Below are 15,148 nucleotides of genomic sequence, written 5' to 3'. Positions count from 1 at the left end.
CGCCGCCTCCTCCCGGGGCGCTCGGGGTTGGCGAGGGCGGCGGCGGCCCGCGCCCCCGACCCACGAGCGCGGAGCCGGGAGCCGGGAGCCGGGAGCCGGCGGGGGGCGGCGGCGCGGTGGGGCCAGCGCGCCGGAGCGGCAGCGGCGTCGGCGGCCGGGCGCGCGCGGGGGCGGGGGCGGGCGGGGCATCCGGGCTCGCGCGCGGGGCCGGAGCGCGGCGGGGGCGGCGGTTGCGGGGGGAAGCGGCGGCCCAGAGCCCTCTCGCGGTCGCGGCGGCAGCAGCGCCAGCCCAGCCGCATCCCGGCCGCCGCCGCCGCCGCCGCCTCGCGCTCCCGCCGCCCGGCCCGACATGAGTGCAGCGGATCGGCTGCCCCTGCCCGCCGCGCCGCCGGCGGTGGCGGCGGCGGCGGCCGCGGCAGAGGACCGGAAAGGAAAGGAGCCGGAGCGCGAGAAGCTGCCGCCCAGCGTGTCAGCCGGCGCCGGGGCGACTGCGGTAGGTGCCGGGTGGGGGGCGCGCGGGGCGCCCCGACGGCGGACGACGGACGGAGGGACGGCGGGCCAGGGGCACCCAGGGGCCCGCGGCTAGTCCGGGAATCCCCGGGGACGCCCTTCCCGGGGCCGGAATGGGAGAGTTGTGTCTCGTGGACGGCCGCGATCACTTCTCCAGCTGCACCTTCCTCGCTCGGGAAATGGGGTGGCCGGGTCCGCTGGCTGCTTTCGGTTATTTTCTGGTTTTGGTGGGGGTTGCATTTTTTCTAAGGAAATGACCAGCATTTTGGAGTCGGCGTTATCTGTTGGATAGGATAACGTGTCCGACAGGCGGGAGTGGGTTTTCCACTAAGCTGCCTGCCTGTCTACCTTTGGGGAGCAGAGATTATCCCTTTTTCTTCGCTTTTCTCTCCTTCCTCCTTTAGATTGAACGGACTCCGCGGCGAGTTTTCGCTTAAATGTGACCTTCCGGTTGCTGTCAGAGTAGTGGGAGGTAGATAGATGCCTGGGGATGGTTTTATTACTCGTATGGTACAGACGTGTGACGTAAGGTGGGGAGGCTTCTTAAAAATCTTTTTATTTAAACTCAAGTTATCTAAGCTTGACAGGGATGATTTCCCGGCTGGATTTCCTTAAAGGATTATTTGCTGAGCGCTCTCAGGCTTCAAACTGCATAACTGCATACTGCCAGATGATGTAATGGTACAGCCCCCTTCCCTATTTTTACTGGTGGATGGCTCTGGTTACTTTGGAATACACACAAAAAAATCAACCTCTGGTTTTTGAGATATTTTTATTTGAAATATTTAAATACTTTCTGAGAATTTGCTTCAGAATATTTAAAGACCATCACTTGTCATGCGGCTCAGTGACAAAACAGTAAAAGTTTAGAGAGCATGATACATTTTCTTTATTCCTACTTGCAGTTCATTTCTTAAAACCTCCCTCTTAACTAACTAAAATAACTCATTCTTCTTTACAGTATTAGGAATAATGTTTTGATTAGGTAGGTTTTTCAAAAATAAGGACTGTGATAACTGGAAATTGTTAGAACGAGTTCTTTATGTTAAATCAGTGCAGCAAAGTGGCCACTAATAAGATGGTACATTCTAAAATAGAGGTATAGTTGATTGGTAAATTGGAGTGATGGTTCGGAATTACTTTGGGAAAAGCTCTGAAGGAATTTGTCACCCATCTTCTGGTCAAACTGGTTCCTTGTGTTGGGTCCCTGTGCTTTCAGAGCTGATCTAGGGAGTTCTTAACTTGCAAATAGCTACTGTTTCCAGAACAGCTATTCTAAATCAGTTGTTTAAAACAATGAATGGATGTGCTTTCAGAAACAGTTCTGTGAATGGGTTTAAGTCCCTCCCAAATACATTTATTTATTTCAATGTAACTGAAAAATTGAAGCTTTGGAGTAAAAACTTGGAGACATTGGTACATTGTGGACAGAGGTCTACAGACTTTATGTGAAACCCTTGGGGCTTTGGAATTCAGAGTTTTTCAGTGTTAGAAAGGTAATTCAGTACATGTATGTAATATTCACAGTGGGGTCAGGGCTAGTTTTCCATAATCGAGCATATTAATACTTGTGTGTGCATGCTAAATGAAGTGAAGTTAGATTATAAGTAGTTTAATACCGGTTCAGATCAGGGTGGACTGTCAAAGAGCTCAAGTTAGGTCCATGTTCTGTCACCAAGTTGTTACAAAAACCTTTGTTTCAAAAGCTTATAAGATTTTGGAAGTGTGAATAAAGGTTTATGAACTTGTACTGCTAGTCAAACGGAAGGAGAGTTTAAAAACTTTTTTAAAATCTTGCCTTAAACCTTGAAAAGACATAGGTTAAATTAGGAGAGCATGAGGTTGAATAGTAACACGTGACATTCTGAAGACAATTTCTCATACCTTATAAGGTCTTTCAGGATTGGTAGCGTTTTTGTTGTTACTGGTTTTTTTGTTTGTTTTTTTAATGACATTCAGAATTTATGGCTCTTTGAATTGACAGATTTGTCATCAGCACTGATTTTTTTTTTTTAATTTTTTGACAGAGAGAGTCAGAGAGAGGGACAGATAGGAACAGACAGCCAGGAAGGGAGAAAGATGAGAAGCATCAATTCTTCATTATGGCACCTTAATTGTTCACTAAATGCTTTCTCATATGTGCCAAGACTTGGGGGGGGGGGGATTGGGAGGGGCTACAGCAGAGCGAGTAACCTCAAGCCAGCAACGTTGGGCTTCAGGCCAGTGACCATGGGGTCATGTCTACGGTCCTACGGTCAAGCCAGCAACCCCTCACTCAGGCGGAATGAGCCCGCACTCAAGCTGGTGACCTCGGGGTTTCGAACTTGTGTCCTCTGCGTCCCAGTCTGACGCTCTATCCACTGCGCCACCACCATGTCGGACAGCACTGATGTTTTGAATCAGGACAGGAGGGAAATAGATTTTTTCTCTGTTTTTGCAGCAAGAGTTAGAAGAGCAAGGGGAAAATGAGGAATTTGATGATGATGATGAGTATATGTATATATGTGTATGTGTATATTGATCAAAGAAAGATTTCTAGAACTGGAATTCTGAGTTATAGCAGGAAAAAGACTAAGTCAAGAAAATGTATGATTGGTCCTCCAGAGGGCAAGAAAGCCAGGATACACGGATGACCACTGAGTCCACCGGTAGGTGAGGAAGGCCTTGGTGTGGGGGCAAGGAAAGACAGCTAATGATCTGTTTGGTTGTTCTTCAGCCTTCACATGGATTAAATAGAGCTTCTGAAGGTGTGCTTAGGAACATGATTGCCATCAATAGCTTTTTTCTTTAAGCCATATTAGTGATTTGTCCTTTTTACCCTAGGTTAACAAGTCTGTCTATATAGATTGAGTTTGTGTCTCAAAGAATATAACCCTGCAATACTAGCTTTTTTACAAAATTTACTGTATCATTTTTTAGTGAGAGTTTAGAAAGAACTTAGAATAATAGCTCACTAAAATAAATAGAAGACCAGAGTGTGATGACCCTATTTAAACCTGAAGAGTTGGGACTATATCCTGGAAGGTCAAAGACAAGTGCAGAGGTAGAAGGAGGGTGCTGGAAAGCTGAAACCTAAAATGATTGGTCTGGAGATTACCAAGTGTGAAGGACGTCCATTCTAGCCAGGAATTACCTAACATACTGGTGTTAATCTGACGGGTCACAGAATGATCTTGGTAGCATGTTGAAGTCCTAATTTACAGATTTCAGCCTAGAACACTGTTTTTTCTACCTTGAATGCACAGTAGAATGACTTACAGGACCTTTTGAAGCCATATTTGTCCAGGCCCAGATACACGCCAGTTATACCAATTCCTGGGCATGGGCTCACTCTCTCACACACACACACACATACACACAGCCAGGTGTAGCTAAGAATGAAAATTAACACTCTGTGTACTAAATTAGAAGCTCTGTGTAATCTGTATGTTAACCAGACTGCCCCAAGTCTACTTAGTTTATAGGGAGCAGCATTTGAAATGGACTAGTGAAAGGTATGGAGGCGCAGTGGATATCAGGTGTGGTGGGGGGATGGAGAGAAACAGCAGCAGTTAATGTGGTTCTGTATAGAGATGCCCAAGAGGCTCTAGCACTCAGAGGACTATCATTGTTTTGGTCTGGCCTTCCAGCTGTGGAAAGTTAAGAATAAGGAATGGGAAGTCGTGTTTGGGAATGAGGTCTGATGATGTGAGTATTGACTCTGCTGAGGTTGACAGCGTACATTGGAGCAGAATATTATAAATTAGTTGCTGATGTAACATGAAATTTTAAAAGTTGGTGAATGGGGAATGAGAAAATGATCAAAGGAGGAACAGAAATAATAGAGACAAGAGAGAATGAGTTTGTCTGTTTCAACGTTTACATCAGGTAAGCAGGAAAAGAGAGGTTTCCCATGGAATAGGGTAGCAAGGAATGAAGCTGGGTTCAGGAAAGAGCCCTCTCTTACTTAGGTCAGGGAGCTGAAGGGGAATGCAGAAAACCAGTTTTGAATTTTAAAGGGAAGTTGGCTCACAGTGAGGGCCAGGAGACTTGTCAAGTAGGTGGAAGGTGAGGGGAAGAGTGTGAGGGAACGCATAAGGTGTGTGAAGAGGGTTCGACAGGAAGTCAGTAATAAGAATGAGAAGTCTGCATGTGTTGTGTCAGTCAGGTACATATAAATGGGCTGTGGAGCCACTGTGCCCACGTGTAACTACCAATTATCGAATGTCTATTATGTTTAGCCTTCCAGGTAGATGTTACAGAAAACACAAAGACAAGGGATTTTGTTTTTTGTTTATATTTTTTCGAAAAAGGTTCTAGCCTCAGAGTAGGCAGGGCTAACACATGAAAACATCACAAAGCAAAGCAGTGTGTAAAAGCCACAATGAGCCATAGAAACAATTTGTACTATAGAAGATTAGACAAAGGAAATCAGTGTGTGCAGAACTGTGCAGAAAGGCCTTGGAGGAAAGGTAGTTATTTAAGCTGGTTGGCCATTGGAAGATGGTAGGACTCAGAGGGCGATAGAAAGGGGAAAAGCAGTTCGGTGGGGAGGCTGACCTGAACAGGCTGAAAGGGAAGACCCGGGGAGCAATGAAGCAACCCCAAAGGAGCGTGCTGGGCATGCGTGGGAGGTGAATAGGATTGCATGGGGGCTGGAGCCAGATCCCTAGGCAGAGAAATTTGGATATTTTCTTTCTGTGGTTAGTGGGAAGCCATTGGAGTTTCTTAAAAAAAAGGAGCATCAGTGGTAGTGATTAGAGGTACTGAGACGGGAGGAGGGAGAGGAGGAGTGTGAAGGAAGGAGCTTTGTAGTTCATTCCTGAGGTGACGGGTACATCCGTTGGGGTGGTGGCCAGGTGATACAGTGGAAGAGATGGGAGGGTGAAATCTAGCTAGACAACAGAAATGAAAGCCAACATCACTTCAGATAAACATATGCATGTGTGAACTTATTACATAAGCCATGCCCATCTAGGTGTCTGGAACAATCTCATCTATGGAAAATCTTGTGCCCTTTGTCCATTATATTCTAAACAAGAGGTGAGATGACAAAGAATGAAAGCTATAGTGGCGAAGTGTTTTAAACAATTTAGTAACCACAGATATTACAAAAATACATCATATATACCATGGTGAGATTCAAATAATTTAACAGCTGGTTTTCTGCCCTAATGACTGTTGTTGTTTTTTCTCCAGAGAGAGTCAGAGAGAGGGATAGACAGGGACAGACAGGAACGGAAAGATGAGAAGCATCAATCATTAGTTTTTTGTTGCATATTGCGACACCTTAGTTGTTCATTGATTGCTTTCTCATATGTGCCTTGAGCGTGGGCCTTCAGCAGACTGAGTAACCCCTTGCTCAAGCCAGCGACCTTGGGTCCAAGCTGGTGAGCTTTTGCTCAAACCAGATGAGCTCGTGCTCAAGCTGGCGACCTCGGGGTCTTGAACCTGGGTCCTCGGCATCCCAGTCTGATGCTCTATCCACTGCACCACCGCCTGTTCAGGCCCTAATGACTGTTTTAAGTATAAAAAAATGATATGCCAAAAGGTAGTTTATTATTTCATGCATTTAGTACTTAAATAGGAACAAAGTACACAAAACAAGATTATGTTATAAGAAAGAGTTTTAAAATAGTAGTGAAAAAATATTTAATGCCTGACAAAAAACAGTAAAACTGTTATTCAAGGTATTTCCATATCGCTTCTTGATTGGTGTCCTCACTTGCAATTTTTTTCATCTATGGATGGAATGAACATTACGGGTGCTTAGAATACGCTGTCGTGCAGATGAACATTAAAAAAGAGTGAGGAATGTAAATTTGTGATTTCCACATTGGGTGGCTGCCCAGGTGCCCACCTTAGAGAGAGCCGTAATTACAAGTGCCATTTTAACAACCAGTTTTCCGAACTCAACAAAAAATTAGGTATCAGTTCTGCTGAACTGGTGCGAACCGGCTGAATCCCACCACTGCATATATGTATATCTCCTTGCTTTTTCTCCTTAAAAAAATTTTTTTTATTTCTAGTGTTACAGTTTAGTTTATGGGTGAAGGACCCCTTGCATTGCAGAATTGTTAGACTCCTAAGCATTATCTGAATAACTAACTACCTGTTCCTAACTTGGTATTTGTAACTTGGTGACATTTTGTAAGCAGTCAGAAAAATACAGGGGGATTGAGTGTAATAAATGAACGTGCCTCGTAGAAATAGAAATTACTGAAATTTTACTAATCCAGTTGAATTGAAGTCAATATGAAGTTTGAGCCTAGTCATAAAGAAAGCTGGATCCCAAAATAACTTGTCTTTGATCTAGATGTTTTTATTAAAGAACAAGAAATTGATTAAGGAATTGTAACTACATCAAATCACACATTTTAAAAGTAGTATTTTACTGTATATGGAATTTATTGATATAGTTTCTTGTTTTTCTATGTTATAAATTATGTGAATAAAATCTCCCATGTCACCTTGCCTTCCTGATAAGTCTTGAAATTTCTGAGTTTCAGGACCAGCATTTATTTGTTTTCTATTTATTTTTATGTATTAATTTTTTTTTAAGTGGGAGGAGAGGAGATACTGAGACAGGCTCCTGCATGTGCCCCGATTGGAATCCATCTGGCAGCCCCGTCTGGGGCCAATGCTCAAATCAACCAAGCTATCCTCAGCACCTGTATGCATTGCTTGACCAGCTGAGCCACTGGCTGTGGGAGGAGAGAGAGAGAAGGGGGAGAAGGAGGGGGAAAGAAGCAGATGTGTGCCCTGACAGGGTTTGGAACCCGGGATGTCCTCAAGCTGGGCCATTGCTCTGTCCACTGAGCACACTGGCCAGGGCTCCAACATTTCTTTTATATTAAGTGAGGTTAATTTTCACTTATCTCTAAGATCAGTTGTATTGTGATTTTTTTTATGTCAAAATTTTCTTTCAGAATCCACATCCTTATTTCCTGTTCTCCTGAGAAAGATGTGGTTTATATAACCTAAAGAAAGGCATTCTACTTGGGCTGGTGTTACTTAGTTTGGGAGGGAAGTTCTCACCTTGAAAGCAGTTAACTTTTCACATCTTACTAGCATGATGTAGAACAGTTAGCACTTCTGATTTTATAACCAAGTATGCTAATAGGAATAGGAAACTGTGAAAAAAAAATACAGGAAAGGAAAACAAAATAACTTTACCCAGTAACAGGGCCTAAAATAGCCTCCTTTGTGGACTCTACGTACAATTGAGACTTCTAAGCTGATGTGGCCCTGAATGGTAGTTTAGGTCAGTTTATTGAAAAAGTTGGTAAAGCAGAGTATCTTAAATGCTTTTTATTTTCATTTAAAACATATAAATTTTTTTTTCACCAATTTTCTGCCACAATAACCTTTGCTCAGTATCTCAGGAAGCCACTCACTCTTTGTCAAGTACTTTTTCTGTGCATTATAGATAGTCCTTGGACTCACTGAAACTGAAGCAATGAACTTATTACCAAAATATTTATGTTTGGACTTGAAAACTAAGTTTCAGTGAAGTGTGGCTAAGTTGCCATTGTCCCTATATACACATCAGAAACACAGGAAACTCGGTTTTGATTCATTCAGACATCCTTTATATTTTGTCTAGAGAGGTTCGGTTTTGTTTTGTTTTCCATATTTAATTTTTTTTACCTTTCCAGCAAATCTCTTCCAAAAACGATGCAGGGAAATTGTGAGTCAGAAAAATAATTCTGTTCTTTTCCTCTAAGAGTGTATGTTGGGTTGGATCTAGTTTAGGAAATTCTATCTAGATCACCTCTGTCCAGTTAGAAATATAATGTGAACCACATATGTAATTTAAGATTTTATAATAGTTACACTAAAAGGAATAACAAAGAGGTAAAGTTAATAATATATTTTATATAATCCAACATATCCAGAAACTTACCATTTCAACATTTAATCAATATAGAGGCTTAATGCAATATTTTACCTCTTTTATACTGTCTTTGAAAATTATATATTTTATACTTACTAGGTATCTTCACTCAATAGCCACATGTGGCTAATGGCTATATTACACAGTGAAGATTTAAATATCTTCTTGTCCTCCCAAGATTTCCTAAATTCATTCTTAGTTCTAATTACGCTTTATCCCAATTGCGGCAGTACTCAAAGTGTGGTCCTTCACATGTTTTTAGAGGTCCATGAGGTCATAGACTATTTGTACAATGATACAAAGATGTTACCTGTCTTGTTTTATTCCTGCTCATTTTCTCATGAATCGACATTGTAGTTTTCTAGAGGCTATACAACACATGACATTGCAGAACACTGAGTACAGAGGTAGATATAAGAATCCAGCTGTCTTCTATTAAACCAGATATTATAAAATTGAGTTACAAAATGAAAAACAATGCTGTTCTAATTTTTTTTTTTTGTCTGGGAAAATACAGTTATGTTCCATAAATGGGGTTATTGTTATTTTAAAAAGAACTAGTACCGATATACAGTTATTTTTAAGATTGTGAAGGAGTCCTGACACCAGAATGTTTAAGAATTCTTACCCTAATGTATGTTGAATTACCTTTGTATTATTACCATTACTGTTTTTAACTTGCATTACTGATGACAGGTAATTTGTATAAGTGAATTTTCCAATTAATCAAGTATGATTAGACATTTTAGAATGCCCAGTCATTATTGGTTCTATGGAACATTTTCTAAAATGCATTATGTACATTCTTCTCAAGTTGAACATATTCTAGTGACTAGATCTCTTGGGACACTTTGCATGCAGAACCAACTGAAGCAAAATGCCATCCCTCTACCTCTGCATTGTTGTGGCCTTTCCCTTTAGTAAATAAAACCTTTTCCAGTCTGACATGTCTAAATCAATAGCTAGAATGCAACATTAATTTTCACTTGGTATAATTTAAAATCCCAGTATTTCTAGCTTATATGCAAAGCTAATATTTTAAAATATGTTATGAATAGTGAATTTCGTAGATATAGGAATTCAGTTTAAAATATTTTAATTCAGAGACTCTAATACAGGGAGCTATTATGACTTTTAAAAGTTTCATTATGGAAGAGAACCAGCAATTATTCTTCTATAAAATTTGAGAGTGTAAACAGAAATGTTTTATCTTCTAAAGCAGCTTTGGGGGATAGGAAACTAATAAAGTAAATTTTACCAGAATTTTGAGTATATAGAATTTGGTGTTCAATACAAAAACTATCACAGAAAACCAGGAATATCTTTCTTATTGGCATCTGATAGAAAAACAGGATAAAATTTAACTCAATCTTACTTAAAATTTAACTGAGATATGGTCTGTTCCTCAATAAAAGTTGAAAGTAGAAACTCATGTATTAAAATAAAATTTTAGATAAGGTTGACAGTATTTGGTTATATTAACAGGAGCTAAACACATACTCCAAGTATTTGTCTAGTTAAATTTTTAAAAATTATTTTATATTATAATCTTAACCAATTATGTGTGTGATTATATAATCAAAAAGACCATTGAGTTCTATGTTAGATACTTGTGAAATATGAACATTAAATTTTTCTGCTGTTTATTAAACTCATGGTCAGCTTTTGCTTAGAGAGTGGAGTCTGTTATTTATTATGCCAGGTTTAAATATTGAGTTTTTTCCCTCAATGAATTTTTAAAATGTTTCTCCCCCATGTTCCCTGTTTGTACTTATCTTCAATCTGTAATAGCTGATTGAGTATCCTGCTACTGTCTATTCTTCAGCACATCCAGCCCGTATTTGTAGACAGGCCACATTCCTGGACTTTATTTGTAGTGTTCTGTGAGACTCATAGATAACACTTCCAACACTCCCAGGAAACCAGATATAATCACTGGGGTCGATACAGTTCTTAGAAGATGTAATATTCTCTAACCATTCATTTAGTCTAACGTTTGATGCCATGTTAATACCCATTAACTTCTTGATTTGATTCTCTAATTTTTAATTAATTTACTGTTGCACAATATATTGCCTTGTTTTTACTCATAAAAATCTTAGGGTATGTATGTGTAAGTTCGTATGGGGCAACTGCTATTTTGAAGGTTTGCTTTTATTTTATAGTACACTATTGACCCATGAAATTGTGCGTGATTGATTTTATGTCATCTCAAGTATAAAGTATCAAGAGCATAGTCATTTTACAAACAAGAAACCTACTAGACCAAGGATTTTATTTTATGTTGTTTAAGCTTTTTTGATTACAAGGAACAGAAAATCAGGCCATATATGCCTCCTGGTTGGTCATACTTTTCCATATTCCTCCATCTGAAATTTGGAACGACCTCCTCTAATTGACATTCTAAGAAAGATCAGTGTTTTTTATGCCAGGTCACCTAATGTGTGCCCTACAGATGGCTGCCTCTCAGTTGAGTGCCCATCTCTGCCCCAATCCATGGCTATTCCTGCACAAAGAATAGCAGTGATGCCATGGGGACCACAGAAGCAAACACTGGATTTGGCGCTGTGTATCTTCTCTCAAACCTTTGTATCCTTCTGGCCGCTGGCCTTTCTCTGCTTCCGGAACTTCTGGACAGAGCAACCCCTGCTCATTGCTTTCATCTTTTAAGTTCCTATTCATTTGCCCATACATTTCATAATAGTTTCTGCCACCCCATTCCCCTGAATCTGTTGTCTCCACTGTCCCCATGATTTCATAGTCGCTCATTATTGTAGACACATTTGAGACCTAACAGCTCTTCATCATATAACATTAGTTTTTAACACAGCACTTTTTTGGATCTTATCTCTTTGGCCATTTCACTCTTAAACTTTGTCAGCACAAATTATACATGGCAATATTTCCCATTGTTCTGACCTTATATTAGTTTTGCATAACAATTGCTACATAACCCTATCAATTAGAAAAATGTCAGAGGGAAATAACATTAGAGTAATGGTAGCATGAGAGATACCCTTGATCTCTCTTCTTGAAATTTCAACAACTACAACAGCTGTAACACAGCAAAAGAACCCCAGCTGGGCTTGCAGGCTTGCCTGAAAAGATCAATGTGTGGAATCAACTAAAGGTGGGAAGGATTGAGAAAGGGGGCGAAAAATAAAACACACTTCAGAGAGGAGAGGAAGTCAGACTGCCTGGATTGTTATCAGCTGGGGCTTCAGATAAGAGAGTACCGGAGTGACTGGGTCTTCTGCGGGGAGGAACAGTGAGCTGAGGGGCAGAGGGGGATATACTAAACCAAAGCGTCAGCAAAAGGAAGGATCATGGCCAGTGTTTCTGCCACCTGCACTTGGCGTAGAGAAGGAGAAAAACAAAGTGCGGTCCCCCACTCTGCCAGTTCATGCCTCCCTCGCCTTGCAGGGTACAGGGAGTGGCAGAGACAGACTCCACAACTAGTTCTCCAGATTTCCTCTCTCTCTGGAAGAACAGAGGTGCTCTGTTCTGATCTTAATGTTCTAGAACATTGAGATGTGGGGAAGAGTGTCCGAGGCCTGAGATCGCCATTACTAAAGCCTTAATGCCCTCACAACATGCCCCACCCATCATCTGACTGCAGTCCCACCTACATTGTTGCTGCATCTCTGCCCAAGAATTTCACAGAGCTAAAACTTGTAATCCAGGGCCATCTACTGGAAGAAAACAGAAAACCTGCTCAAAACTAAAATCTCTTTTTTTCTTTTGAATTTTATTTTCTTTAATTTTCATATTTCTTATTTTTGTGGGTTTCTTTGTTTTTGATTATTTTATGATTTCTCTTTGTTTTTTGTTTTTTTACTTTTCATTTTTAATTTTTCATTGTATTTTTTATTTTATTTACTTTTTAGTAGTTTTTTATTAGATTTCTTAACAATACCACTCTCAAATGCCATCAAAGAATAAGAAAACAAATACCATGGCTACACAAGAAAGAGACGTAGTTCAGAAAGAAAAAGAAAATCTCCAGAAAATCTCAATCACATGGAAATCTTGGAGTTATATAACTCAAAATTGAAGTTCTGAAAATATTCAATTAAGATGCAAGAAAACATTGATAGGCAATTTAATGAGCTCAAAAAACAAAATTAATGAACAAAATGATTACTTCAAGGAGATTGAAAATTCAAAAACAGAGGTGAAGAACTCAATACATAAATTGAAAAATGAGGTAGCAGGTTTAGCTAATAGAACAGAACAGACAGAGGAGAGAATCAGTGATATCAGACAGGCAACTAGAGATACTACAGAAAGAAGAAGAGAGACTCACAAATTAAAAAAAAATGATAGAGCTCTACAAGAATTGTCTGGCTCCATCAGAAAGAGAATATAAGAATAATGGGTCTATCAAAAGAAGAGAGGGAGAAGGGAATGGAGAGCCTATTCAAACAAATTATTGATGAGAACTTTGCAAGCCTATAGAAAGAGTTAGATCCTCGAATCCAAGAAGCAAACAGAATGCCAAGTTACCTCAGTCCAAATAGACTTTCTCCAAGGCACATAAAATTGTCAAAAATCAATGAGAAAGAAAGAATCCTCAAGGCAGCTAGGGAAAAGAACATAACACATAAAGGAAGGCCCTTTAGGCTATCATCAGACTTCTCAGAAACTCTACAAGCCAGAAGAAAGTGGCCCCAAACACTGAAAGTACTGAAAGAAAGGAATTACCAGCCAAGAATACTATATCCATCAAAGTTATCCTTCAGTTATGAAAGAGAAATAAAAACTTTCCCAGACAAACAGATGCTGAGGGAATTGATTCCCAGAAAACCTCCACTGCAGTAAATACTTAAGGGAGTTATTCTACCAAATAAAAAGAAGAAAACAAATCAAAACAAGTAAAATCTTCAACAAGGTTACAATAAAAACAAGGACAATCTGTCACAACAATAACATAAAAAGGGAGAGGATGAAGATCTATAGTAGCAAAGGAGGATGGAGTTAGGAGCACTCATAAGACAAAGTACTCTTGTATATATGAAAAATTTTCTTTTAATAACTTAATAGTAACTACCCACAAAAAAACCCTAATACTGAAACATGTAGCTATAAAAAGAGGAAACAGGGTAAAGAAGTATGGAATACCATAAAACAAGAAGAACTGCCAGAAACACAGAAAAGAGGAACTAAAGGAGACACAGAGTTACCAGAAAACAAAACATAAAATGGCTATAGGAAATCCTCAAGCATCAGTAATTACCCTAAATGTAAATGGACTGAACTTATCAATAAAGAGGTTACAGAGTGGGGGGGTGGCAAGATGGCAGTGGAGTAGGTGGACATTCCAACTTCCACCTCCCAGAATCAAAGTGGATTACAACTTAATTTTAAGAACAATCATCTGGAAAAACCAACTTTGGGCTAAACCAAAAGGAAACTATAACCAAAGATCACCAAAGAAGCCACATTGAGACTGGAAAGAAAAGTGGAAACGAGGAGAGAGCTGCCCAGCTTCCAGAAGTGAGTGGCCACCCAGAGGGACTCGCGTGGGAGGGGGGTTTCTCAGAGGGGGAGAACCTGGGCACCAGGTCTGCAGCCTCACAGCCTAGAAGAGGTGTACAGACAGTATTTAGCTGTGAAACAAGCCAGGATACTGTTTGCGAGAAAGAAACAGATTTCTCAGACCCAGGATTTGTCTTAAAGGGACTGAGAAGAAAACCTCTTTCACAGCCACTCACCCGGGGCTCCCAGGATAGAGAGAGCTAAGGAGAGGACTGGAGTAGAGGACTGGAGTAGTAAACTAGGAGGCACGGGGAAAACACTTTGAAGGACAGCCACCCTAACCCCTGGACTGAGTCACCCCCCAAATCTAAAGTGAATATTTTTCCCGGAACCAACAACACCAGCAAAGGGAAGCAGATCACCAGCCAAACGGAAGCTCTCCTGCTGCAGTCAGAGAAAAGAATCTCTTAAAAGCAGGGAACCATCAGGGATACAGGATTGAGTACTGAGGTCTGAGCTACATCGCCACCCCCACATTGCTGAGTACTCATAGGAAGGCGGGCAGCAGCAGGATGCAGTCCCATTGGCGGAGGGGGGGAACCGAGCCAGCCACAGCTGCGGCCCAGGCAAGCCAGCACAGTCCTGTACATGGGGGCGGAAGCCCGGAGCATGCTGCAGCTGCAGACGGGGCATGCAAAAGCAGTCTGACCTGCGGCTGTGGGCCAGGCACGTGAGAGTGGTCCCTTTTGCAATCCTGCCCATGGGGCAAGGTGAAAGCCAGGAAACTGGCCGAGGCTTACAGCTGGCCATGCGAGCACAGTCCCACCTGTGGGAGTGGAGTGGAAGCTGGGGAACCAGCCAAGGCTTGCAGCTGGGTGCATGGATGTCTTCCTGCCCACGAGGGCAAGGCAGAAGTCAGGGCCAGCCAAGGCTTGCAGCCAGGGCAGGCAAGTGCATGCAGTTCAGCCTGTGGGGGCAGGGCGGAAGCTGAACCTGCGAAGGCGCCAGGCGCGGGAAGCACAGTCCCGCCTGTGGGGGTGTTGCAGAGGCTGGGTGCAGGTCAAGGCTTGCAGCCCTGGCACATGAGTGCAGTCCCGCCCACAGAGACAGGTGGAAGCCACAGCAACAGCAACGGCAGCGGCATGCCAGCACCAGCAATGCCTGTGTCCAAAAGCCCAAGGCAGTGGCAAGGGTGGCAGGACTGCAGATAGACCACACCTAGGGAACACAGAGGCCACACCCATTGGACTCCTGTGACCACACCCTTCTTATACATAGACAAAA

General features: G+C 41.7%; 1 protein-coding gene across 3 annotated transcripts in view; it reads left to right on the top strand.

Moving 5' to 3' along the window:
• The first annotated feature begins 230 nt into the window (after positions 1 to 230).
• HECTD2 (HECT domain E3 ubiquitin protein ligase 2) overlaps positions 231 to 15,148 on the top strand; it is an 81,282-nt gene continuing 66,364 nt past the window's right edge. For all 3 annotated transcript variants that reach the window (XR_010747649.1, XM_066355265.1, XM_066355266.1), the window contains exon 1: positions 231 to 493. Coding sequence is in view for 2 of the 3 variants with exons in the window: in XM_066355265.1 (XP_066211362.1) it covers positions 350 to 493 (144 nt within the window). In the remaining variant the exon portion in view is untranslated. The remainder of the gene's footprint in view (positions 494 to 15,148) is intronic.

The sequence above is a fragment of the Saccopteryx leptura genome, chromosome 13 (genome assembly GCF_036850995.1).
Source record: "Saccopteryx leptura isolate mSacLep1 chromosome 13, mSacLep1_pri_phased_curated, whole genome shotgun sequence".
NCBI classification, from domain to species: Eukaryota; Metazoa; Chordata; class Mammalia; order Chiroptera; family Emballonuridae; genus Saccopteryx; species Saccopteryx leptura.
Note: the sequence above shows the minus strand (reverse complement) of the source record. Positions and strands in the feature narration are given on the sequence as shown.